Here is a 27,831-nt window from a genome sequence, read left to right as displayed (position 1 = left end):
CTCCTGATCTTCATCATTGGTTATGTTGCCTACCTTCCTTTTTTTTTTTTAAGTAAAGAGACGAGATCATCTGTCCATGAGTGACTCCCTCTCAATTTTATTAAAAGTCTTCATTTATGACAAAGGAATACTATGTAAACAAATCATGGCCCAAAGAAATAACAAAAAAACAATAAAACCATCACAGCGTCAACACTAGCCATAAAAACACCATAACTAAACCAGAACCAACAAAACTTCCTCCTAAGCAAACAAACTCTAATTTAATTTAACATCTCAAAGAAGGAAGACCTATCTTATCAAGACGAATCATGCCTCTCGCAACTTGCTGCAGTATTTCCAAACCCCCAAACGTCCTAGTGATCCCAGATTCTCCTTATCGAGCAAAGAAATCTGCAACTTGGTTGCCCTCAAGCAAGGTGTGAGATATTGAGTAGCTCATGCCCTCAAGATGCTCAAGCAGCTCCTCCCAATAGTCCTAGAGATACCACAATTTGCAGTCCTTCAAGGTCAACCAGCGAACAAGTAAAGAAGAGTCACATTCAATCTCCATATGAAAAATCCAAACAATTTGCAAACAGCCTCGCCTCTAGTAAGTGCTCTTAGTTTAGCAGTATTATTGGTACCAAATCCCAGATGTTTCGAAAAAGCAGCTCTGACATTTCCAACATGATCTCTAATCACCCCACCTCCTCCACAAGATCCTGGGTTTCCCCTGCAACTCCCATCAATATTTAATTTCACCCACCCTACATAATTCAACCATCGTAGCTCTCTTAATATCAAGTCTTAGATAATTCAACCATCGTAGCCGGCAACTCTTCCCACATCTCTAATTAAGCCCTGCATAACCCATGCATTAAAATATTTTTTTATTTTCTTAAGCTTCTACCTCAATAGAGAGAGAGAGAGAGAGAGAATGTATAAAACAAGAAAAAATGATGTCGGCAGAATTATAATTATTTTGACAATTAGTTAATTAACAGAAATTAAAATTAAAATTGAGAAAAGATACAAAACATGAAGAAAACTTTGAAAAATATTGATCAATGATCATATTCGAAATTATGATAGTTTTCTCAAAAATGAAAAAGCCAGATTATTGTATAAAAATTAAATACGTAAATAAATAAAAATCCTATAAAAAATCTGGTCAAAATCAAAATGAAGATCATTTCCAAAACTTGAAACGAAATATTTTCTAATAAGGAAAAATTTAATGTAAATAAAATTTTTGAAAAAAAATAACTGATATTGCCCCAATCTAAGAAAGATTATTAAGACATGTTTGGGTAATGAAATAAATGATATGAGGATTTTGTAAAAAATAATGAATTGGAGTTTTGTGAATAATAGTAAAATGGTTTGAGTTAAGTTATTTTATTGAGTTTTAAGAAATTAGAGAAAAAAATTGGATAAAAATATTAAAAAGTTAAAACTTGTTTGAATAATTTATTATTATTATTTTGTTTTAAAAATTTTTAAAAATGTTTATTTTTTATGCTTTGTTTGAAAGTTTGGAAATGTTGTAATGATAAGATGAAAATTTTGAAAATTTGAAATTAAAAAGTATTTTGTATTTAAGTGATGTTTGGAAAAGAAATTATAAAAAGAACTTTTGACATCTCATCTCACCTAATTTTCCAAACAAAACTTAAGTTTTTTTGTCATATTTGTGCAAATTCACATTCTTAAGATAGTTCGACGCAATGAATGTAAAATATTTATATAACTCGGATACCCCAAATAAATTTGAAATTATACAAAAGACTTATAAAATTTAAATTATAGATTAATGTTCTCGATGTCATACATCATATTATAAAATTATTTTTATTATTAAATAAACATAACATATTATATTTAGACACATCAATTTATTTTTGTAACATCTTTCTTCGAGCTAAACTAGCATTTCTAAGAAGATTATAAAATCACCATGCAAGTACCGCATGCACCTTGCCTTCTACCATGCATGGCAAACGCTAAGGACATATACAAAGCTATATTGCTCCAAATTTGAAAAAAAAAAAAATGTTATCTTTACAGCACAAGTTATATATAACATCAATGAAATTATAAGATTTGATTATATATTATATATGTCTACAAAGACACCGTACCATGTCTCTTATCATTCAGGCCACAATAAATTTAAGAATAATTAATGTTATTTATAATTGTAAAATACGTAAGCGATGTATAATTATTTTAAAAAAGAGTGTGGTTTATTATTAAAAAATTAATTTTTTCATATAAGTCTCGTATTTACTTATTTCTTTTAAAGAGATTGTAAAGTATTTATATATTTCATAACTGTAAATATCATTGCTCATAGATTCATGGGTTTTGTATGGTTAATATTTAGATGCCAAACTGTACGTATGCCTGCCATACATGGTACATTGAAGGAAATGGAGTACTTGAGTTGCAGAAACAACTGAGTTTGTGTTAAATTCAAAATTTTTAAACCCAAATATATACAATAAGTAAACTTTGATTTTGTGTATGTATATCTACAAGCAAAAAAATGAAAAAAAAAAAATCAGAATTAAGAATCAGGCCAGGGAAGCTAGGCTCTTCAGGCCGCTCCCTGATTCCACACTGCTGTGTGTATATATATATTGTTTCGTCACATGGTGTCATGCACTGATTCATTGGAAATATAGTTAACGATATATATTGACACTAATGCTGAATATAGTTTTAAATTGTACAAATATCACATATTCTTTTTAAAAGTAATTGTTTTTTATCATTAAAAAATTAATATTTTCTTATGGGTTACATATTAACTTAAAAAAGAATGCTTTTCACATTAAAATTTTAATATTTTCTTATAGATCTCATATTAATTTTTTTTTTTTTAAATGAATATATGATAATATTTCCGTATTCTATAATTACAAGAAATATTGTTTCTCATATATTGGCCGTCGTATGAGGAAGTACAATATTATTATTGAGGACCATACATGATCATCTGTCATGCATTTATTAGAAGGGTGGTGCTACACCCACGAATGATCGGTACCTATCAGTGTTATTATTATTATTTTTTAAATATTTGTGTGTATTTTTTTACATACAATAAGATAAACATACATAGATACTTTAAAAAAAATACTGATTAGTACATTTTATCGGTACACTTTATTGGTGTACTAAGCCTTTTCCTTATTAAAATAGCTAACCCTAGTACCTTTTAATTAATAAACCAAATCCAATACCTTATATATATATATATATATATATTGGCCTGATATAGTTGATCTTGATCGGAGCATTCTTAGCGGTTTATGAATTGGAAAATGATTTATTTATAATTATTTTACAATTACTTTAAATCTATATATATATATATAAATGAAATAAATTTTATAATATTGAAATTTTATTTTTAATGGAGTGGCATGATTGTATTGGTTAATTGAAAATGAATTGTAAAAGAGTTTTGCTACTCATAATCCTCACACATCACAAAATTTTTATTTTTATCTTTTAAAAATTGATTTTATTCTTCTTAAACTAATTAAGTTCTTCTACTCATCATCCATATACCACAAATTTGGTAAGAGAAAAAAAATGTGATGTGTGAAATAATAAATAGAATTTTTCATTATAAAATAGTTGTAAAAAAATTGTAAATATGAATAATGACCAAATACTTTATAATCCATGTTCCAACTTCCGCGGGTTATTTTTCTCAATTCTAATTACTTATGTGATAAAAGTTGATTTTTTTTATATATATAAAAATTGAATAAATTCAAGAACTTTATTTGTTTACTAATAACGCTTAATACCAGCTTATAAGTATCAAAATAGATTGTTAACTAAAAGAGTATTGTTAAAATCAATTTAGAACATACAAGTCTCGTACAACTTTCTTGAAAGAAGTTTGATGCACGGTATAAGTAGGTTTCTACTTTTTATAGTAGATTTATTTTTGTGCACGTGACTTGTATACTTTAGAGTACTGATATAAATTATTTTCTTAATCTAAAGAGTAATGTACATGACATCGTTGCAGTACCGTGTTACATGATTTCCTAATTAAAATATGGACTAAGAACATCCCCATCTCATTTCCCATACCCACTATTATCCTTAAATTATAGGGAAAAATTTAGAGAAAAGCTCAAAAACCCCCTCCCATCCCGTTCCCTATTTTAGGATTTTGATTTAGAAAATGAACAGTAGTTCCCTAAATATAGGGAACCACTATTCATCCCCTAAATCATTTTTTATTAATATTTTATTCAAATAAATAAAATAAATTCTTTTTTCAATCAACTACATTTTCTCTTATACTCATATTTATTATACTTTTAAATAATATTTTTAAAAATAATTTAAAAAATTACTAAAATATAAAAATAATAATTTTAAAAATATTATTAAACCCTTAAAAAAATAATTTAAATTTTTGTTTAAAATATTCACTATAATAATAGTTCAAAACATAAGAAAAAATATTAAGTAGTTAAGTTTGAAAATGGAAGTGAGAGAAAAAAGTAATAAAGAAATAATATAAGAATATTATTTTAATAGAATAGAGAAAGGATAGAGAATGGGATATAGAAGGTTTTTTAAAAATAAATAAAATTTAAGATAAAATTATAAGAAGTGTCCTTTTTAACTAAAATTTAAGAAATCGGATGTGAATGCTCTAACTAAACATCAGAAATGGAGGAGTTGCCTTTTAGGGAAAAACTCAAGGCCCGGTCAGGCGAATAATTTACTTTTATATTAGCCAATACGAATTCGCCACATAGGAGGTGCATGAAAGACAAATATACACACACATGCAGACCATTCTCCTTCCCCTCCCTCTCTCCCCCGTTTTCTTCTTCCCCCCTTCCTTCCTTCTTCCTTCTTCCGATCTTCCCCCTTCCCTTTCTCCCATGAATTTTTTTAGTGAGTCCTGACCCCTCAAACTTCACCGGCGGCTCTTCCTTTCCCCACCCCCTCCCTCGCACGCAGCACCGATTGCAACGAAAATCTTCTCCACTAGGAAAAATTTATTCTTCCCCCTTCCTTCCTCCTTCAGTCTAAGGAAAAGAAACAAAGCCGATGGTTACTACTCCGAGATGGTTTGCTTGTTCCTTGTTCTCAGTGATGGGCTGCGTTTATTGGAGGGTTTGTATCGGCAGAAGTTACTACTCCGAGAATCAAAGATACCCAAAATGCTAGCATGAGGGAGATCGGCTTGTTTTCTCCGACCTCTTCCGACGATGGCAAAGGGGCCGAAATTAGGGACCAGTTCAATCGCAAGATTAGGGACTAGTTCAACCGTTTGGTACTAACCCAGATGTCCATTTCTTCAGGGTCTTTGATGGCCATGGAGAATCCAGAGCTCATTGTTCGCAATTTGGGAAGTGAAAGTTATGTGCGAATTCGGGGTCTATGGGTTTGATTTATGGGTTTGATATATGTTTTATGCGTGACATTGATTTTCTTTTGATGCTCCAAGAGACCAATTGGTGCTCGACTAAGGAATTGGATTTATGGGTTTGATTTATGCCATTTTCTGTAAGGTCTTTCCCGATAACTATGGGGTTGATTTATGGGTTTGAGGTTGATTTATGTCTTTCTCGTATGCAGCTTATTTCTTTTTCTAGTTGGAAGTTTTTGTTTGTTAAGAGAAGTGGTAATGATCTAGCTCATTGTTTAGCAAAATCTTCACTTGAGTTTGATGAGGGTGCGGTTGGACTAGATTTGAGTCCAGGATGTAGTCATGTAATCTCTGAAGATTGAAGTTAATATAGTTATCTTGATTTTTAAAAAAAAAAAAAAAAACTATGCAAATTTATGTTTCTTTTTGCACTCAGTTGTGTGTGTGTGTTTTTTTTTCTCCAATAGGTTGTGGGTAGCTCAATATACGACTGAAGGCATATTATCTAGCGATTATTCAAGTCTCAAGTCCCACAATCATGTGTGTAAAGCCAAACAAAAAGGAAGGAATTATCTAGTCATATGAAAATCTATGTCCGTTATAACATAATAATAGGAACATAATAATAGACCATAGTGATAAGCTGAATATTCTCGGCCATCTCAAAAACCACCATAAAATCAAAATTGAGTCTTCATCTCGGCACTACAACCATAGTCATCTAACAATGCCATTTTGGCACATTGAGAAAACAAAAAATGTTTAACCAAGTCTAATGATCATTTGACATATGAAAATTCCACGATGTTCCGAACTCTTCATTTTGTGATATTGTCGGATCTTGCATATTCCTACAAACCAAAAAAAAAACATTGATTAGAATAACCCACTAAATCGAAAGTGTAAATAAAAAATAAATAAGATCGGCGTAATATTATCAAACATTCATCACTGTTTGATCCTCATTGCACTTAAATATTCATTTTCGAAATTGCTCCCTAGCTTATGCAAGTTCGAACCAAGTCCAAAAAATAATGGATACATAAAAATAATGTTACATAAATTAATAAATATGATCCTTAGATTTTAAAAATATAATAGTGAGATATTTAAAATTTTAAAAAAAAAGATTATAAAAAAAAAAAAAAAAAAAGAGTGAGAAATGCCTACTGGTTGTTTGAGTTGATTAAATTCATAAACCCTAAAATAATTTGAGAAAATAAACAAACAAACAATTGGAGAGAGAGAGGTTCACCAGGGCCTCACAAAACAAAAATGAAGACATAAACAAACAAAAAGTTTTACATTTAAGAAATGGTCACCAAGCTCCTACAAATCTTGAAAACCAAAAACTTCACAAATCTTGAACCAGATCATATGAGAGAAGAGAGAGGGATAGATGAGGGGAGAGTGGGACAGTCACGTGGATGGGGAAGGGATCCAAAGAAATTGAAATTATCACCTGTGTAAGGGTGCAAAAAAAAAAAAAAATTATGGAAACACCTATGTGGCAGGCTTCAATTGGCTGATGTAAAATTATTTTTATCACTTGACCAGCTCCAAGTGACACTCTGCCTTTTATCATATATAGCTTGATACAGTATGTAAGATTGTAAATTAGTTACTTTAAGTATAAAGTAGATCAAACAGATCATATAAAACCACGTCAGTTTATAAATTTATTTTTGTGTAATCTTTTTGTGTTTACAACAATTCTCTTATAATTATATGTAGGGCAAAAAGTGTATATCTTGCACGTGCATATATATAATATATCTTGCACGTGTAATGATGATCCATCTCCGGTTCTCTATGGTCTAAATTTAGAAATGTGAACTAAAGTAGAGAGAAAATGTTAAATATTAAAAATATCTCATAATATTTATAAATATTAGTGAAATAGTTTGAAAATATGAGTGAAATAATTTAAGTTGAGATATTTTATTGGTTTTTGAGAAATGAGAAAAAAAAAGTTGAATAAAAATAATATAAAGTTAAAATATTATTTTTATTCTGAAATTTGAAAATCTTGTATTATTTTTTGTATGTATTTTAGTTTGAAGGTTTTGAAAATTTATAATGATTAGATATAATTAGATAAAAAAGTTAAAGATCTAAAATTAAAAAGTATTTTATGATTGAGTGATTTAAAAATGAAATATTTAAAAATATATGATAATCTTTGAAATGCAATAAAACAATCGTATTCTTAGGTTGCGTTTGGATGTTAAGATGAGTTGAGATGAGTTGAGTTTTTTATGAATAGTAATGAGTTGAGATTGTTGAATGAGTTTGGTGGGATCCACTTAAGATGAGTTTAAAATGTGTTTGAATGTTAAGATGAATTTAGATATATTTATGAGAAGTTGTAAAAGAAATGGGTCCCACCATTATTCGGCTACTGTTCACGTGACAGTAAAAATAATTATCTTCCGAAGTCAAACATAGCACTTGAGAGAGAGAGAGTCAATGGGTCAATGGGTCCCACAAATTAAAGAGAAATAGAGAGAGTATCGGGCAAATAAAGGGAAAAAAGAGAGAGAAATAGAGAGAGAGTGTCAGTGGGTCTCACGAATGAAAGAGAAAGAGAGAGAGAAATAGAGAGAGGATGTCAGTGGATTCCATTACTTTTTTAGAGAAAAGAAAAATGAAGAGAGAATGTGGATCCCACGAAGTCTGAATTGAAAGTAGTTTAAAATAAAGACTAAAGTGTGTTTAGATGTCAAAAGTACTCTAAAAATGAACTCATCTGAGATGAGTTAAACAGTCGTAAGTCTCTCTACGTTGTTCTCTATCTTGCATGCACATGGCAGGCGAATAATAAACGACTTTTTCAGAAGCTGTATTACGACAAGAAAATGTTACTTTGTCTCTTCACTTTGTCCGCTTTATTTGATCTTGGTAAAAAAAAAAAAAAAAATCTTTTTACTTATGATTTTAAATGTATTGATATATATTTTTTTTATTTTTTAAAAATATTTAAATAAAAAAAAAACAAAAACAAAACAAACAAAAATAAAACAAAACAAACAAACAAACAAATAAACGCTGGGCGTACCGATTATGAGTCATCTTATCAATGACATCAGACACAATCTTGAGTCATTCAAAGATTAGAAGGCTAGAAAAATTCATCGATTCCAAAATCGATGCGAGCATAATTTAGCGCAATGGGCAGCAGAAGTGCAAGCCTTTGGTAACATTCCCCAAATCCAAATTCCGCCGTCGTTGCTACAATTTCACAGTGGGAAGGATCCTCCCAACTAGTTTGTATTTTGATAATTTCCAGTTTCCTAAGACTACTATGTATGTTGTTTTATCGTTTTAATGAAATCTTGCTTAAAAAAAAACGTTGGGTGTACCGAGTGGGGCGGCAGAGTAGCCCCCCTCGACAAATAGTAGAGGCCCAACAGCGAGACATCAATCGCTTTTCAGAATTGTGCTGAATAGATGATAGGTATGATTAAATACAATTTTAAAATGTATAAATTTTATATATTTTCTATAAAAAAAAAGTTTGATCTATCATAAAAAAATTATTTTTGGAGGAAAATAATTATTTATTTTTACAGATAAGATAAGTTGAGATGAAAGTTAAAAATTAAATAAAATCTTATTAAAATATATATTATTTTTATTTAAAACTTTAAAAAAATTTAATTATTATATTATTTAATTATATTAGAGTTTAAAAAAATTGTAATAATTAAATAAAATAATATGAGTTTGAGAAATTTTATAAAAAACAAACTATGCTCATTTCTGGGTTTGGGGATCATACAGTACGACAACTTTTTTTCCCGATTGTTTAATGCAAGACAGGAACAAAAATTAAGGGCTGGATCAATATATTTTACCATTTATCATTACATTTATAGAAAAAAAAACATGGATTGTTTTTTAAAGATATTCAACCTACAACGAACAATGGAACAAAATTAAATAGAAATTTATTGAGGAGAAATCTAAGGGCCTGAGGCCATGAAGAAAATTAATTTCTGTCGCCCCCCCAAAAAAAAAAAACTGAGAGAGAGAGAGAGAGAGAACGAATTCAGTAACACTGAATTAATAGAAGGCTTATAACGTCAACAGTAATTGCCTTAATAAGATGTCATGATCACATCTGATTTTTTAGTTGGCTTCAAATTAAATGGTCTAAAAGCACCTGCGCCAAATTAGAATAACTTAATGTAATACTCTAGATAGTAAATCCATTTTTTATTGTAAATTAGATATGGCTTACAACATCAAAATTTATAATTGAGCACTTTTCAAAGAACAAAAAGCAGGCATTTATCTATTGCAAATTCAGATAAAAAATGGATCCTAGTCCAAACATAAGAAAATCCTTTCTCTAGTAATCGAGTAGAATACAAAGGCAAAGCCCACCCAACCCCGATCGTTTGACTGCTAGATGGAGGGCAGGCACGAGCTCTATCTGTCATGGCTAATTTCTTATACCCCCAACAAAATGATAATAAATCTACTGAAAAAACATTATAGAAGATGATCGACTGCTGCGATCTCTCCCTCCTATAGTTCATGTAGTTGCTAAGTAAATTACAGCTATTTGCTATTGGCAATCTATATTCATTAATTCTTCCAACCTGTGATACAAAGAAGCAATTAAAAAGAACAGTAAATTCAGCAGGACAGTAAAGCATTGTAAAAAACATGCATGCAAAAAACCATCAAACACCAAATGGTTGTAACTGCATGCTACCATTTTCTTGACTCGATCGACAAGGTATTGTTTTAACAAATAACTAAAGTATTCAAGAAATTGTGACATGGGCTCCTTCAAGCTCAGCATCCGAATACTGAGTCACACTTACCGATGGTGTTCATGAAGTCATACCCAAGCAGCATAAGATCAAATAAGAATTCGGAGTGCATTTCTACTAAATCCGTGTCATCTGCTGTAGCACTTGGGGACCAGTAGAATGGGAAACTAGCACGTTCTGAACTAAGAGAAGGTCGTACGTACCAGGTAATTGGCACCAACTGGGTTACCAAGTCCCTGCCTTACCATCTCTTTAGGATTACTTGTATTTGTTTCGGAGTGTGGGGTTTCCATTAATGTGCGTATCTGATTAAATAGTTAATGCAAAAAGACAAGGTATTATTGCCAAATGAAAGAGGAATATAGATCAAATATATATATGTATATACTCAGGAACTTACCACATCAAGACGCTTCTTGTGGAGATCACTTGTTAACTGCAAAATTGAAATTAACTCGAGGAATCAAAAAATATTTTTCAACTGATTATTCTTTTGAAAGTAATGACGAATCTTATATAAACTTATAATAGTGCAAATTCATCTTTCAAAAGATCTTAGTGTAGAAGAAGTATTCTATGCAAAATCTTATGATATTAATCTATGGAAACATTACTTATCTTTAAATAGTTCTCTGGTACAAACACACCAAATTAAACAACAATTGTGCATTTAATTGATTTATTTAATTGTTCCGTTTTAATGCAATTATCGACATTTTTGGTTAGAGGAAGATTTACGGTGGTTGATTCACATCAACCATTCTATTACATGTCATGTGGAAATTACAACAAAACAACTAGATATGAAAAAAATTAAAAACTTTTTATGTTATAGTTGCAAAGAAATAGCGAGTTCACAACCAAGGTAAACCTTTTTTCTCATGTTCTGAAGTTAAAAATTTTTACATTATAATTAGAACATATTGATTGCTAATATTAACAAATAATAATTTCTTTACTATTCTTAGATGCCGAGTTTATTTAAAAGCGTATGACGATAGCTCGTCAACCCCAATAGTCGCTTTCGGATCTACATTAGAACAAATTTTAGATTGTACGACGACATATCTCGTAGAACATGTAGGGGAGGTCGGATTTATACTTTTAAGTATGTTTAAAAAAGTTAATACATTGCCTTTTTATATGTTTTTATCGTTACATGAACACCTCCCATATCTCGAGAATATTGCAAACAAAATCTGAGATAGGGAATGGATGATAGTCTTTTGTGCGCTTAGAATTTGAAAAATTGCGCCAAAATAAGCTTGAAACAGTTATCCTATTCTTTCTAGCACATTATTAACAAACAACACATTAAGCTTATTTTGATGCAATTTTCCAAATTCATTCATAAGCGCGTCAAAGACTATCATCCATTCACTATCTCCGATTTTGTTTATGTACAAAATTCTTGAGATATGGGAGGTGCTTCCGTAACGATAAAAACATAAAAAAAAGGCAATGTATTAACTTTTTTAAATTTACTTAAAAGTATAAATCCGACCTCCCCTACATGTTCTATGAGATATGTTGTTGTACAATCCAAAATCCATTCCACTGAAGTAATTTTTTAAAAAAAATAAGAGATCTCATTTTAAATAATAAAATTATACCTTCATTGCTGGTTCAAATCTGAGGCTTTCAACAATTTCATATATCTTTATTATCGGATTAAGCTAGAGAACTGCTTGAAGCTGACGCACTTGACCTATCGAAATTGTTTCCAATTATTTGTTCCACTAATGAATTATTTTGTGATGTCCTGAAGATTTGAATTAATAATTAAAGTAAAACATTAAAACAAGAGAAAATACATGTTATATATATATATATATATATATATATATATATATATATATATGGTAGTATATCGAAAGAAGCCAATATAAACTGTATATTGCATTTAAATAAGAAATGGAATCAACTTTTTTAAATAAGTTGGTTACCATGTAAACAATGCAAACAGCGGATGGAAGAACAGGCGTGAAAACACTCGTTAGTCTTGATGACAAGGATAAGCCTACATTATAAACATGTACAAATAAATATACAAATATAGGATGGATAATTAATAAGAATGTTAATATTAACAATAAGTACCATTATAAGAAAAAGCTCTGATTTTGTACCAAGAATGATTGGCTTTGCCAGAATGGAGCGCTTAAAGTTTAAGGGCTAGCTATCTATCTGAATTGCGTTACAGACTACAAAGTTAATGGATATTATGGAGAGAGAGTACGCCAGGATTAACTTCTAACCAAAAATTACAGCCCAAATTTGTGGTATCCTGGATGTGGATTCCCCGACTTGGAAAATGATGACGTTAAGAAACAATTCAGTTGGGAGTTTTTCCTCTCAGCTTGAGAGGACAAAAGTAATTAGATATGCGAGACCAAACATAGGAAGTGATTTAGGATCGTTTGTGGTTAACAATTTTGTTTTTTTAAAACATGAGACTGATCAACTAAAGGGCTTATAAGGATGCAGGGAAAGACGTACGTAGAGGGAATGGCATTAGATTGTCCTAGTGTGAGAGGACAAGACATCAAATCTCAACCCAAACCCCTTGAATCTTTATATCGCATCTCTAAATTTGATCAAAAAACACACACAAAAGAGAATGGAAGGCGAAGCCATAGCAATCCCCATTAATCAAGTGGCCTATTGATACTCAAACAGACAGACGTACAGTACATTAATCATTCGAGCGAGGAGTCGATTTTGTGAACAGAACGGGTGAAGGCAAGCACATCGTCAGGAGCTTCTGCACCATGATCACCTTGATCTTCACCACTGTCAGTAACGATGGTTTTACGAATCAATATCTTTGCCATTGGGTCGAACCCCGTACTGCTCTGCGTTGTTGTGTTTTCAGGAACGTTGTTGTTGTTCATCTTCTTCTTCTCTCCTTGATCTCTGGTGATCTCTAACTGCTCCCTTCTCTCTTCATTCGCCTCCATCTTTGTTAATCTTTTGAATCTTGCGCTATGTCATGTGCGCGTGCATGAGAGATAGCCTTTTCATGGGAAGGGGTTCGTTCCCTGTAGAAAAACATGCAATTACGTGGATCCTCTCGATCGCATGCATAAAGTAATAGAGCTACACGTGTGATAAAGTTGTTGATTTTATGTAACAAGGAGGTATACGCGTCCGTTGTCGGAACTCTTACGTGGATCCTCTCGCATGCATAAAGCAATGGAGCTACACGTGTGACAAAGTTGTTGATTTTATGAAACATCCACGAAAACTGCACAGATATTAAGACCGATGGGATATGATCATATGAGAGTAAAAATTCGTGTGTAATAAAGAAAGAGAAATTCTATTTGTAGTCTTTATCTGAAGACTGTATATGCAAGTCTTTCATTGAATTGAAAAATGTATAATTTTGATAAGGATATTATTGTAATTTTAAAAAAATTTAAAGAAAAAATTAACTAAGCTTGTAATACAGTCTCCATTTTGGGGACTGTATGTGGCATTATTCATAAAGAAATGATTTGAATTAACATATTTTATATGATTTTAAAAAAAACAAATGGGATACAAATATTAAAAAATTATTATATTCTAATTTTTTAATATAAATTTTATTTTTAATAATAAATTTTTATAATTTGTTTAGGAGTTTAAAAAAATTATAATGATTAAATAATAATTAGATAAAAAAATTTAAAATTTAATTTAAAAAGTGTTTGTATTTACTATTTATAATGTTTGAATTTTGAAATTAAATGGAATGAGATGAGATAATTTTGCAATTCAAACGGTCCTAAGATGTGCAAAATGTATTACAAAATTTACTATTTTTTCCATCCAAGTTGATATTTATTTTTTTTTATCCACATCCAAATTGGTACGGTATAACACTCGCATCGATTATTAAATATACATATAGTCGGTCCAATTGATTCAGGGCAAAATGCTAAACGTACATAGGGTAGAGTGGAATCAGTGGATGTCGTAAGACCTTTAGTAAATGCAGCTACAATTCCCTTAGAATATTAGTAATACTCAGGCCCAAAGGCCCAAGCGCGCAACACAGGCCAGGCCCATGAAGGCCCTAACCAAGGAGAACCCAAACGGCGTCGTTTAGTGAGTCCTTTCCCCACCTTTCAGTTTTCTTCTTCTTCCCGTTACCTCCACTCCCGCAGGGCCACGCCCAGGTCTCTCTCTCCGCATAAGCCCCCTCCCCATTTTTTCTCCACTGATGCTAACCTCTCCCACGTCTCTACAATTGGATTTAGTTTCTTCTCACATCAAGAATTTCACCCTTCAGCGGACGCTCTTCTTTCATTTCTCTAGGTGGCAATATTTAACACGACCCATTAATTTAATACGAACACGATACAATAAAAACGAGTTAGATTTAGTCTTAACGGATTCGGGTCAAAACGGATTGACCCGTTAAGACACGATTGCTTAACGGGTCAATCCATTATGACCTGTTATAACCCGTTATGACCCGTTAAGAAAATTAAATTTACATTTATACCCTTAGACCTAAAGAGCAAGAAGGGCGCTCCACTTCCTTCTTCAAGTTCTAAATTTGTTTAAATATGTGTTTTTAATTTTTATTATATTTGGGATAGTAACATTAATATATTTACATTGTATATTTTGTTTATTATATTTGAAATGTAATTTTAATAATGATTATTATTATAAATTGTGTGGATCATATTTGTTTGGATTGTAATTTTAAACTTGTAGTTAGTTTTTCATTTTTTATAGATATTATTTATATAAAATCAATTAAGTCAAACGGGTCGTGTCGTGTCGTATCGTATCTGTTCAACCCATTAACGTAAACGGGTTGAAACGGAACGGGTTGTGTCATGTCACGTCGTGTCAATTTATTTCTTATTCATTAACGGGTCGTGTCGTGTCAACCCGTTATCTTACCTTGTCGTGTTCGGATTTGAAATTTTGACACTAAATCTTTAACGGATCGTGTTCGTGTTGACCCATTAAGTATAATGTACATATCTTGACACGACACGAACACGACTCGTTAACACGATTTGACACTCCTACAGTCTCAAGCCCATTTCCCTCAACCGTCCGATACAGTAGTGCTGCTGGCTGGACTTGGACCTCACCGTCATCTACCTCTACACCGGTAAGCGACTCCTCATTCACTCACTTAGGCTTCGTTTGGTTCCTCAAATATTCTCAACTTATCTCAACTCATCATTACAATTTTTTCAAATTTCAACACAAAATATAATAAACAATTCAATTTTTTCAAATCTCAAAATAATAATAATATTAAAAAATAATATTCTAACAATATTTTATCATCTCAACTCAACTCAATTCAATTCACTTCAACATCCAAACACAACCTTACTCTCTTGTTCTCTCTCTCCCTCTCTCTCTCTCTCTCCCTCTGTGGGTTAATTGCACACTGATGGCTTTTGGGATGGAATTAACAAAACCCTAGGCCTTACCACTTCACCTCCATTTGGCTGAAGCTGTATCTGCCGTTGCAAGTGGCCCTCTTCGACGCCGGTAAGCCTTTTTCCCAACTTCTTGCACTTACTCTCTGTTATTACTCACTCACACACTCAGATGCTCACCACTCACACGCGCACACACTTCGATTTCGCACTCACAATCTTTTCCCAAACATTTTCTGAGTGGATCACCTTTCTTTCTTTTTTTTCCTTTACCTTACTACACTTTCACATAGACCACAGGTACAAAGTTTTCCCAGCATCCAAACCGTGGGCGAATCCTCTTCTCGTCCATGGCACCTCACAAGAAATCTAAGAAAAGCAAAAGGGAACAAAAAAAATTGAAGAAACGCAAAAATGTAAATGGTGTGGTTCCCGTAGAACCCAAAACCATTGAATCCGACTGGTGGGACACTTTCTGGCTCAAGAACTCTTCAACCCAAGGTTTGATCTTGCTCTCACTCACTCTTCCCTTTCTTTCTGATATCTGCGTTTTATAGGAAATTGACCTCATGGGCATTCATATTTTGAGGTAAATTTATGTTTTTGATCGTGATTTTGTTCATATATGATGGTTTTTACGGTTTTATATTTTGATAACTGGTGTGACGAACTCAGATATGCGGGTTTTGGTCGGTCTGAGAATTTCCAAAAATTGCAGCATTTTTTAACAAAAAAAAAAAGAACCATTCGTATTAGATGCAGAAACCACATTTCAGAATGCCATAGGTGAACCACGCTCAAATACAATTCAACAAATAGCACTCCTACCATAAACACAGATTCGAAACAGACAAAAAAGATTAGCCCATTTATCTTAACGTAGCTAGCTTGCTGATCTAAGCAGAATTCTACATTGAAATTGGAAAGTCTACACTAACAAATACTGAAATGAATCGTTAACCAAACACATTAACCTATAGTTAAGATCTTTTTTTTTTATGAATTAGTCACAACAGAGCCTATTTTTAGAGGTTCTTTTTGCTGATGAGGGACATGTGAGTGTGGGGGACAACTCCACCTCCATCAATAGTTTCTCTGATCAGCGTGTTGAGCTCCTCCTCTCCTCTGATTGCCAGCTTCAAATGCCTGGATGTCTTTCTCTTCACCTTTAAATCTTTGCTTGCATTTCCAGCCAGCTCGAGCACCTCTGCAGTCAGGTACTCCAGAATTGAAGCCAAGTAAACAGCAGCAGTTGCCCCAACACGGCCATTCACAGAGATCCTCGTTTTCAGGTGCTGATGAAACAACCCACAGGAAACTGACTTCTGGACGGGAAGACTTGGAAATGGGTCCTTTCTTGTCCTTGTTAGCTGCAGTGGTCTTGACTGCCAATTGGCCCTTCCCTCCTTTCCCTGCCATTGCTTACCTGAGAGAGTGTTAGAGTGGGAAGAGGTGAAAATTGCAGATTAAATGGTGGCATTTGAATGTGAGTTTGGGTTCCTAAGTACCGATAAAATTTGCAACCTGGGCAGAATTAGGCTTGGTTCCGAAATATTGTTTTGAATTTTATATTTGTGAATCAAAATTCATTATAATTGCTGGTGTGCTGTCATTTTTTTTTCTTTTCTGTTCATGTATGTGTAGACACTTTCTGAATTCTTGTTGATTGATTGTAATCAGAGCTGAGATTTGTAACGAGTCTCTTTTATATAACTCATTCATGCAGGTTGTTTGGTGCCCAATGATGAAGCTGAAGGTTTCAAGTATTTCTTCAGAGTTTCAAAGAAGACTTTTGGATACATCTGTTCTCTTGTAAGAGAAGATCTTATATCGAGGCCACCATCGGGGCTCATCAACATTGAGGGAAGGCTTCTTAGCGTTGAAAAACAGGTTGCGATTGCCTTGAGAAGGTTGGCATCTGGTGAGTCCCAAGTGTCAGTTGGGGCTGCATTTGGGGTTGGCCAGTCCACGGTTTCTCAGGTGACATGGAGATTTATCGAAGCACTGGAAGAGCGTGCCAAGCATCATCTGAGGTGGCCTGATTCCAATAGAATGGAAGAAATCAAGTCCAAATTTGAAGCATCCTTTGGGCTGCTGAATTGTTGTGGAGCCATTGATGCAACACACATCATCATGACCCTTCCAGCTGTACAAACCTCAGATGATTGGTGTGACCCAGAGAATAATTACAGCATGCTCTTGCAGGGAATTGTCGATCATGAAATGAGATTTCTTGATATTGTTACAGGTTGGCCAGGGGGAATGACGGTTTCTAGGCTATTGAAGTGTACTGGATTCTTCAAACTCTGTGAGGGCGGAGAGCGTTTGAATGGAAATGTAAGAACTTTTTCTGGAGGAGAGGAAATTAGAGAATTTATAGTTGGTGGGGGTGGGTACCCTCTTCTTCCTTGGCTCTTAACTCCTTACGAAACTGACGGTCTCTCAGCATCCATGTCCACTTTCAATGCCGTGCACGAGGCTGCAAGGTTGCTTGTAGTGAGAGCATTCTCACAGGTAAAGGGTAGTTGGAGAATTCTTAATAAGGTAATGTGGAGACCTGATAAGCGAAAATTGCCAAGCATTATCTTGGTATGTTGCTTACTGCACAATATTATAATCGACTGTGGAGATAATTTACTTCAAGATGTAGCTTTGTCTGGTCATCATGACTCGGGATATGGAGAACAGTTCTGTAAGCAAGCTGATCCATTGGGAAGGACACTGAGGGAAAAGCTGGCGAAATACTTCCACCATGGCAAAGAGAAAGCTCCATCAAAGTAATCTGTTTCCATTCTTTGCACAGTACTAGTTCAACCTCCGGAATCTGGTTTCTTGTAAAGCTTCATTTTGCTGTGGGAGCAAAGACTAAGATGTGAACCATTTTGTTCTTGAAGTGCCATTTGGTTTTCTGAACATAAATTATATTGATGTTTTCCCATCTTGTTTTGGGAAAATGTCGGGATCACAGATTCTTTGCATCTAGAGGATCAGTTTCGTATTGTGTGGATTTAATCTCATTCTAACAACTACTATAATACTGTAATAAAGTATAGAGGTTTCGAATGATTAATTTAAATCATTTGAGAATCACCCAGTTCCCAGTTGATCACATGACCACCGTCAGTAAGATAACTGCAGTCCTACCCTCTTGTGGTTTCTTTGTTGTGTTTCGGCATGCGAGACGTGCGAGTTAAAACCTCTGTATTGAGAAAGAGAGAGAGGTCTTGCCAATTAGATTTGTCAAAAAGGTTCTCTAGTCTAGAAATTGATCATTCGAGGCTGCCTAGCTGCAGACTCTCATTTATCCAATTATCAATTCAATGAACTCAAAGCACAGGACAACTTTGGTAACCTTGAAGAAGATGGGTTTTTCAACACCCAAGTTACTTGTACAAGATAGAAAAATGGGGTGGGGTGAATCATGCTCCATAAGATTAAGAGCAGAATCCGTAAAATTACATGGTTCTGAAATTTACAGCAGGATCTCTTAGACTGAAGACGATTCTTTCTACAAAACAAAGTAAAACATGTGGGTCTAACATCTCAATGAATGAAACTCTATAGGGAATGAAACTAATATCTCAATTATTCATCCTCAATATATGCAGAATAATTTTAACTGCTTCAATCGCCATGGGTTGGAGGTCGGACACATGCACAAAAGGTCGTTTTCTTTCTCTTCTGGTTGGTTCTTACCCCACCATTGAGATAATCTCGTAGGAGAACTTTAGGTTTTCGGTTAGTGATTCTTGTTTTCCCTTGCATTTCCTTCTCGTCATCAAGCTTCAGCAGAAGAAACTATACTATCTGCACCTCCAACTGCAACCTACCAATTTTTTCAGACCCTCTTTGTTCTTTGTCAGAAAATTTTCTCCTGGCATTCATACTCTCATCTGAGTCTAGTGCAGAAACTCTTATCAAAGGACAGGGAACTACTTTCTACTGTCTTGATCAATTTGCGATTTACATCAAACAACTTAATGATGGATTCTTCAGCTTCACCCTGCTGCCCCTTGATTGTATCACATTGAACACCTTTATCCTTCCTACTTTTCTCAGTATTCTCTACCTTCCTCTTTAAATCTTCCACTGTGATTTGAAGGTTTGTCAACTTTTGTGCATCAGAATCAAGTCTTTCTAAAATCTTCCTCTTATTCTCTCTCTGACGGGTGTCTGGGAGGCGAGAAAATGAGAGAAAGTGTAGCTTTGGGTTTTGAAGAGCGTCTTTGGTGCGTTTTTTAGAGGAAAGAAAAAAAAAATACACGTCAGGTGTGGAGTATAAAGAGGAATAATGGTTGATGTATAGTTTTTCTAGTCCTACGAAACCCCCCCTGGTTTGAGTGTCTTGCTTTTTGTCAGTTACTATTAAACAATCACCGGACTTTTCGTGGAACATAAGTAAGATTTTATCTAAACCGACAAATTCATTTTTATTTTTATTTTTATTTTGCCTGTGTTGTCGAGTCATTTCCATCACGTTATTTTGTCAATGTCAAAACCGGATAGTAGCATTGTGTGTTGGTTCACAGGTTGGTACGTATGCTTCCGGAGAGCGTTGCTCAGTTAGCTTATTTTATCAACCTATCCACGACACTAGGTATGACACTTCACTGGTATTAGACTTGATTGCCCATTTTCGTGTGCTAGATGGGTTAATTACGCTTGCTGAAACTTTAATGAATGACAGTTATATGGATATTGTGAATTATAGGTTCGTTGTTTTGGGGTTATGTCTGGTTTGTTCGAGTTTAAGGTCACTGTTAGGAGTTGTTATGTGTGTGATAAGAATGATGGAGATTGTTGGAAACATTTTATTTGGGTTATGTTTAGGGGTGTAACTGGTCCGATCCAGTTTTGGATAAAATTTAGGACCGAACCGGTATGTATCGGTTTTGTATTTTTCAAAACCGATTACGCACCGGTTACCCTCCTAAACCGGTATCTCCAGTTTTACCGGTTTCCAGTCCGGTCCGATCCGATTTTCCAATTTTTTAAAATGTAAGTTTGTCAATAAAAAATAAAAATCTATTAATAAAAAAACTGCTTCAAAAAATCTGTTTTAAAAATTTGTTCCTATTACAAAATCTACACTACAAAAAAAATCTATTTTAGTAAAAAAATTAGTATTAGTTATAAACTTATATATGAGTATAACTATATAATATATTAGACTATATAATAGTATTAATATTATACTATTAGTATAGTTATATATTAGTATTAGTCATAAACTTATATATTAGTATAGCTATATAATATATTAGACTATATATAATATAATGTAATATATATTTTATGTTTAAAGCATATGATCAATTAAATTTTCATCTTCAAGATTAAACTTTTATTTATAAATTATAATAAAATTAGCTTATATATAATTATATTAATAACATATGATCAAACAAATTACAAATGTTCATATTTAAGATTAACATTTTATGTTATAATTTATAAATTATAATATGAAATTATTTCATATATGATATATAATTATATATATTATATATAAAAATTTCACATATAATTATATATTATATATAAGTTATATTAATTTTTATATTTTTTTCTCTCAACCGGTCCGGTCCCGAAAATCGTACAACCGGAACCGGACCGGTTCCAACCGGTTTGCATAATTCAAGAACCGGTCTGGTTCGGACTGGTTTTTCGATTTTTCAGTTTAAATTTACACCCCTAGTTATGTTTGAATGGTAGGATCTATAAACTGTATTGTGTTCTTGTATGTTGCTATCTGGGAGAAATGGTTGGCTGTTTGGGTCATTACATGACTGGTTTGTCGTAATGTTGCAAGGTGGATTATAATGAAGCTGTACAAGATGATAGGGGGCTGCTGGGTGGAGATTTCTTGGCTGTGTTGGGATGTAAATGTTGATGGTTTGAGGAGGTGTATGTTCAGGTTTTACTTTATAATGGATTTTGAGTTAAAAAAGAGGATTTGGGGTCTTATTAAATAAGTTAGTGGTATACTTGTTTGGGTTATTATTTTTTTATAAATGTTTATTGATTAGGTTGTGTTACTGTTAGAGTTCAAACTCAAGGCGGAACTTATATATAGCAACAGTCAGGTAAACAAGATTTTTATACTAGTATTTGTATAAAAGAAATGAAATGAGGTTGATTTTGAAATTATGCATGCTTGCTTCAAAAAGAAATCTGAAAATGACCTCATATATGTGTTCTACATATGCATGACATATGTGCAAGAGAAAATATTTGTTGTCATGACTGGTGTAGACATGAGCTAATTTTATACATTCTTTTTTATAAACTGATAAAAAGAGTATATGTGATCTAAAAAGTTTTGCGTTGATTAAATGAAGATGCTTTGATTTTGTTTATTTTGAACATGTGAAATGATCTAAAGCTATTCAATACTCTGTTTGATATGATTTGCCATCTAAAAACCTTGGCATAAATTTCTGAATCTATATTCTGATTAAAATCTGGTTCCGATGTTTTTGTTCTATTTCCATCAAGACTCTGTCACAAGTATAATAGTGGTATACAGGTCTGCCACAGGTATAATAGTGGTATACGGCACCGCCAGGAGTATAATAGTGGTATACAACACCGTCACGAGTATAATAATGATTTATAGCCCTACCACAGAGGTTAAATATGATATATGTCCCGACGTGATGCTCTGAGATAATATGAAGATGATGTTTTAGTTCTTGTTATGCCAAAGGATTTTTGGAATAAGTTTGTTTTTCTGAAAGTTTCACGCTGATGTTTTGTAACACGTTTTGATTATGCATTCTAAAAATAAATGTTTTGATTTGCATTCTAAACTTTGTAAATATTCATGTTTACATACTAGTATATATTTTATACTTAATAAATTGTTAATAACTCACTACTTTATTTTCACAATATTTCAAATGATTTTAATGATTCAGTTAAAAATCAATGATAGAGTGTGGGCTAGATTAGCTCATAATAGTAGTTGAGTACCTCAAGATACTCTTTTTGTTGGATATTTTATTTAGTTAATGAGTTTCAGTAAGTTGAAGGTTTATGGAGACTTTTGTCAACTCTATTTCAGTTTATGTTTTCTTTTTCTTTTTTTTTTTTTTTGGTTTTTCTATTTCAGTTTATGTAGAATCAGGGCAAAATGATAAACGTACACAGGTTAGTGTGGATGTCGTAAGACATTTAGAAAATGCATCGACAATCCCCCCAGAATATTCTTATTACTTTTAACAGGTCTTAGCCTAAAGAACATTAATAATGGTAAATTTTAGCAAAAATGGTAGCAAAATTATTTTGTAGACGAACCAAAACCCCGACATAAAAAGATTCAGAAGAGCAAATACAAGAGGAAGATATACCAAGCCTGAAATAAAAAAGAAAAAACTTACACAACTTCTTACTCTTCATACAACCTCTACACACTATACTTTTTTTAATTTTTAATTTTTTTTCTTTTATTAAATATTTAATATACGAATAATGAATAGAAGAATTGAATTAGTTTAAAAAAATAAACTCAAAAAAGAAATTTTAAAAAATACTAAAAAATTTTAAAAAATATAATATGTGAAAGTTGAAGAGATTGTGTAGCATTGCTCAATAAAAAACCTGGTACATGCTATGACTTCAGCTATGGCTCGAGGCATACGGCAAGCCAGTGCATGCCCAAGCCTGCCATGTTAGACGAAATAATTAACTGAGAAAAGAAAAACCAGACCTTAATATGAAAAAACGAAAGTACATTGAGGTAAAGTGAATTTTCAATAAAAGAAAATCTGAAACCCATGACAAACTAACAAACTGCAATGTGCTGTTGAGAACAATAAAGCCCACTAGTTGACTATAAGAGAGGGGAGTTAAGTCTCTGACAACTTCGAAGAACAATAACATGCCAGGTAGAATCTCAAAATTTTGAAGGGCAGAGACCTAATTCATCCTCCGGATGAGCTCATTGATGTAATCTTCGCGATTTCCAGCATCACCTCCTTCAACATAGTGATTCCTCTTCTTCTTCAAACCACCAAGGGGAGCCTTGAGCTTGAATGGCCATAAGAAATTGTTTGCCTCCTTGAAGTGGGGTCCAACAGTCATAATCTCGTGTATAAGATCTTCCGTGCAAATAATTCCATGCTTACCCAAAGCCTGTGATTGCATGTCACGTTAGTGTATAACATGGTGTATATCTCAAGTATTTCCCCTAACCATAAAAGGCCACAAACCTGTTCAACTATGGAATTGTCAGTCAAAGCAATTCTCTGCTTGTTAAGTTTCCCATATCCCCTTTTGTAAATCAATTCTTTGACACTCTTCAAATTTGGATACCTGAAATCATATACTCTCCATCAACAAGACATTTGAACAAACTACTCATCAAAGAAAAAACACATTTGAACATAAGATGAGCACTGATATAAAACAAAAAATGAACAAAGACAACTGCTTACCCGTAGGTCACATAAGGCTCAACTCTGTGCAGCATATTCACTGTCGCTTTGTTTACTTTCAGAAAGACACCATTGAATATCTGCAACCACAAAAGGTAGGTGTGTACCGTGTGACCATTCTATTACTGCCTTTTGTTTGTTTGAGACAACAAGGGGACCAAACAAGGAAAAAGATTCCAACAGTATGAAAAGAGGATAATAAAAATGAATCAAGACCACAACAAGGCCAACTCCAATACATGACTTAATATTCCATACAAGATCATAATACATTGCACAAAAACTTCAAATTCGGAGTCTGCAGACCAAAGAAAATATATGGGTCAACACAACCCAGGTTCCTCAAAAAGCACAATCTCATTCTTACCAAATAGTAGAACAGAAATAATAGCTTTTGACGACCCAAGGGCAGCAATAAATCCACCAATGAAGAAGTTCCCCTCCAAGGCCATCATTAATTAGATAATTTCAGGATATTTTGCTAAAAAAATATATGAATCCATTTATGTGGTCCTATGAAGTTTGAGTACTTGAAACATTGCATCAAAACTTATAAAAGATACATTACAGATCATCCAGTTAGTATCAGAATAGAAAATACTCAATGTACATTTTTGAAATATTTACTGATTCAAATTCCTCTGTTCTTTTGCTTTTGTCTCCAATAATATACAACTTAACAGTTTACCAAACAACCATAGCTCAACCAGAAAGAAATATGAATTATGTAGAATATAAAAAAAACATAGCTCAATTTATTTTACAAAGCTCACTCATTCTTCGAACAACTCCATGTTGCCTTCCTATCCCTTCTTCTAAATTGTTCAACAAAATCAAAGATTAAAGAAACAAAACAACGCTTTCAGGAGCTAAAACCCACAAATCTTTATTAGCTACGGGCATAGAATTCAAGACAGAATTAACTAGTGGGTGGCCCACTTTTTCTTACTCTAGATGCTTCAAAGAGGAAGTATAGTTATTAAAGGATACGTTATCAGTTTCCTATTTGGATTATTTAATTCGAATTTAACATTTCACAGAACTATGTACATTCCATTCCAGCAATGCTACATAATTATTCTGTTGATCGCATGCCATATATTAAATTTCCGACACGAGTAATAGTAATTCGAGTTTGTGTTACCTGTCTCAATCGCAGAAGCTGCAAAATCTTCCTTGTCTTTGGGTGCATGGCATTGATACTGAAAGTTTCAAAATTCCCAATAAATCAGAATCAACATTCTGGAATGAGCAAGTACAACCAAAGGACTGTAAAATACATACCCACGGATCCGGATAATGAACAACAGCTTAGCTTGTGGGTCAACATAAAAACCTCCCTTAAGTTTGGCCTCACGCTTCAATCGAATCAGCTCTTTTTGCTAATGAAAAACATTTAGACAAGAATTTCAGCAAGCTATAACACAAATAGAAATTCAATCAGATACCAAGAACTAATGACTATGACTTCCTATACCTGCTCATCATACTCCTTTGCATAGAGTTTGGCTCTGCTATAAATCAGTTTCCGGTTTTCAGCCCTTTTCTTCTTCTCTGATTCAAGCTCCTGCTTCTTTGCCAAGGCCCATTCCTCATTCCTTTTCTGCTTCTTCAAAACTGACTCCGGAACTACTGGTCCTCCCTTGACTTCCTCTTCCCCCATCTTTCTGCAGCCAAATAGAGACAGAGCACTAAATTGTAATGAAATAAACACCCAAGAACCCATTGATACTAGTACACCGGTATTTAACACAGCACCCCTCTTAAGAATTTGAAAGCAAATTCTACCCCGAAAATTCTCTGGCAAAGCTGTCTCCATTTTATCTGCGTTAACAATTTACCATGAAAATAAAATGGCAAAAAGTTTCGAAACAAAGACAGACCAGGCCCCAGTTGTCAAGAAAAGCGAAGTGAAGCTGTTTGGTTCCAAAAATATGTTCTTGCTCTATATTAATTCGCGCATTTTTAAGCTAAGTTCATGTACACTTTTCTTCAATTGAAAACTCAAAAAGCCATCGGCATCTTTGAAGTTTCAGATGATTTCATTTCAATTCCAAATCCCAATTCAGAAGTACAGAGACGAGAAAGATATTTCCGGAAGATATTTTCATGAAAATATTTTCCAGAGAAACAAGATACCGCAAAAATACACAGGGATCTGTATGTGTCAGTCATCTCCTAAACAACAAAGTGAGACGTGTGATTTCATTTCACATAAGATATCAGTTTGGTTATGCAGATAACTAAATGTACACGAATCTCGGAAGATCAAAACATCCATCTTAACTGAATGAAAAATAAAAATAAAAACTCGAGTGCAACAATGAACCCACGCAAAACCTTGAAGAACTTTTTGTATATCGAACTGGACGCAGATTTCTACCTTTCAAATACATATTTTTATTCATATAGAAAAAAAAAAATACAACAGAGAGAGAGAGCATATGTGTAACGACCTGGTGGCAGCGGGAAGACAACCAGGGTGGCGACGGCGCTGGGAAGGGTTAGGGTTGAAGTGCCTGTGTGTAGAAGTGAAGAGAAGTGGGGGGGACTTGGGGGTTATCTGATGTAGAAGGGATGTGGGCCGTGATGGGCCGAAGGTTATGAGGCCTCAGGATGACTTGTGGATGGGCTTTCATGTTTGTTACTGTAGTGGGCTTTCTTATGTTATTTTGTAGTTTCCTGGAAGGACCTCGGTCCAATAGTAGATGGGCCTTAGCCCTCTATTGTTGCTGTTATTTTCCTTATGTACGTAGGTGGGTAACTTTTACTTTACTACTAGAGTCAGTTTCAAAGAATACTGTATAGGAAATTGGTAGGGATACAAAGGAATCCCACGGTAGAATGCCACATCTTTTTTTTTTTTCCTTTTTTTTTTCATATGGGATTGCTGACATTCCTCACTTTTCTCCATGTCAACCACACAACCCCATCGTCATCGCCCACAAGCCCAATCATCATTGTCCTCTCTCTTCCCCCGCTACCCATCCCTCTGTCTCTCTCTCCTCCATTTTCTTTCCTTTCCACCCGCATGAAGACAAGTCTGTCACCCACAACAGTCACCGACCGCCATCACCATCACTGACATCCATCACCATCACCGACGCCAGGTACTCTCTCTCTCTCTCTCTCTCTCTCTCTCTCTCTCTCTCTCTCTCTCTCTCTCGGTTCCATTTGAGTTGGCTTAACACAGAACACAAACAAAAGGCTGAGAATAGTTGAGGACTCATTATCCTGACCTTGTGGGGCAAGGTCTTCTGAAGAGAGGGGCAGTTGTTATGATCAGTTTATACCGGAAGGAAGCTCGAGATATAGAAGGAAGGGAACAGGAGGATGTAATCTGTTGGTTTAAATGTTAGTTAGTCATGTGCTGCGCACGTGTTTGTTCAAGGCTTAATATACTTTTATATCCTCACTTACTTAGAATTACTATACTACCCTTGTCGTAAAGATCATTAACAGTCATCAGACTTCTATAAATATTGAAGTCTCTTATTGTGTAAGGCATTGAACAAAGTTAATAAAAAGTGTTGGAGGTTTCTGATCCCTCGAAGATCAGCAAGTAATTTTCCTTTTAATTCTATCCTGCTGCTACACATTGAAATTAGGTTTGCTCAGTTGGTTGATTTGTATATATATGAAATTAGGCTTGCTCAGTTTCGAATTTCAACATTTGTGAATGGATTTGGCTGGTTGTATGAAAATTTTCATGGACTTGGATTATCCTCTATTGTGGTGTATGCCTATGTAGTATTATCCTATGTTGTTCTACTAAATTGAAGATTCTGAATAAGTTTTATTTATTTACT

At 33.5% G+C, this 27,831-nt stretch overlaps 4 protein-coding genes and 1 pseudogene across 6 annotated transcripts; 1 reads left to right on the top strand and 4 right to left on the bottom strand.

Moving 5' to 3' along the window:
• Positions 1–9,640: 9,640 nt before the first annotated feature.
• Positions 9,641–12,606, bottom strand: LOC109006175. Its single transcript, XM_035692987.1, has 6 exons — positions 12,283–12,606; positions 12,129–12,202; positions 11,796–11,944; positions 10,583–10,618; positions 10,386–10,487; positions 9,641–10,005 (listed from the first exon to the last, which is right to left on the bottom strand). The coding sequence occupies exons 3-6, from the start codon at positions 11,799–11,801 to the stop codon at positions 9,670–9,672; spliced, it is 480 nt and encodes a 159-aa protein (XP_035548880.1). The 5' UTR covers positions 11,802–11,944; positions 12,129–12,202; positions 12,283–12,606; the 3' UTR covers positions 9,641–9,669.
• Positions 12,607–12,734: 128 nt separating this feature from the next.
• LOC109006182 lies at positions 12,735–13,229 on the bottom strand. Its single transcript, XM_018985380.2, has one exon. The coding sequence runs from the start codon at positions 13,140–13,142 to the stop codon at positions 12,882–12,884; it is 261 nt and encodes an 86-aa protein (XP_018840925.1). The 5' UTR covers positions 13,143–13,229; the 3' UTR covers positions 12,735–12,881.
• Positions 13,230–15,554: 2,325 nt separating this feature from the next.
• LOC109006183 (protein ANTAGONIST OF LIKE HETEROCHROMATIN PROTEIN 1-like) lies at positions 15,555–18,672 on the top strand. 3 transcript variants are annotated; one of them, XM_035693519.1, is made up of 4 exons: positions 15,555–15,696; positions 15,878–16,085; positions 16,777–17,070; positions 17,311–18,672. In XM_035693519.1, the coding sequence occupies exons 3-4, from the start codon at positions 17,055–17,057 to the stop codon at positions 18,363–18,365; spliced, it is 1,071 nt and encodes a 356-aa protein (XP_035549412.1). In that variant the 5' UTR covers positions 15,555–15,696; positions 15,878–16,085; positions 16,777–17,054; the 3' UTR covers positions 18,366–18,672. The 3 variants fall into 3 exon arrangements, with proteins under 3 accessions (XP_035549412.1, XP_035549411.1, XP_018840927.1); XM_035693518.1 differs by lacking the exon at positions 16,777–17,070 and having other exon boundaries at positions 15,885–16,085; XM_018985382.2 differs by lacking the exon at positions 16,777–17,070.
• Positions 16,112–17,030, bottom strand: LOC109006185 (annotated as a pseudogene).
• A 4,598-nt stretch (positions 18,673–23,270) lies between the features above and the next one.
• Positions 23,271–26,603, bottom strand: LOC109006184 (60S ribosomal protein L7-2). Its single transcript, XM_018985386.2, has 7 exons — positions 26,479–26,603; positions 25,500–25,689; positions 25,307–25,404; positions 25,167–25,224; positions 24,023–24,102; positions 23,798–23,900; positions 23,271–23,720 (listed from the first exon to the last, which is right to left on the bottom strand). Exons 2-7 carry the CDS (start codon positions 25,683–25,685, stop codon positions 23,505–23,507), a joined length of 741 nt encoding a protein of 246 aa, XP_018840931.1. The 5' UTR covers positions 25,686–25,689; positions 26,479–26,603; the 3' UTR covers positions 23,271–23,504.
• Positions 26,604–27,831: the final 1,228 nt, after the last annotated feature.

The sequence above is a fragment of the Juglans regia genome, chromosome 8 (genome assembly GCF_001411555.2).
Source record: "Juglans regia cultivar Chandler chromosome 8, Walnut 2.0, whole genome shotgun sequence".
Lineage (NCBI taxonomy): Eukaryota > Viridiplantae > Streptophyta > Magnoliopsida > Fagales > Juglandaceae > Juglans > Juglans regia.
This window is presented reverse-complemented; position numbering and strand designations above follow the sequence as displayed.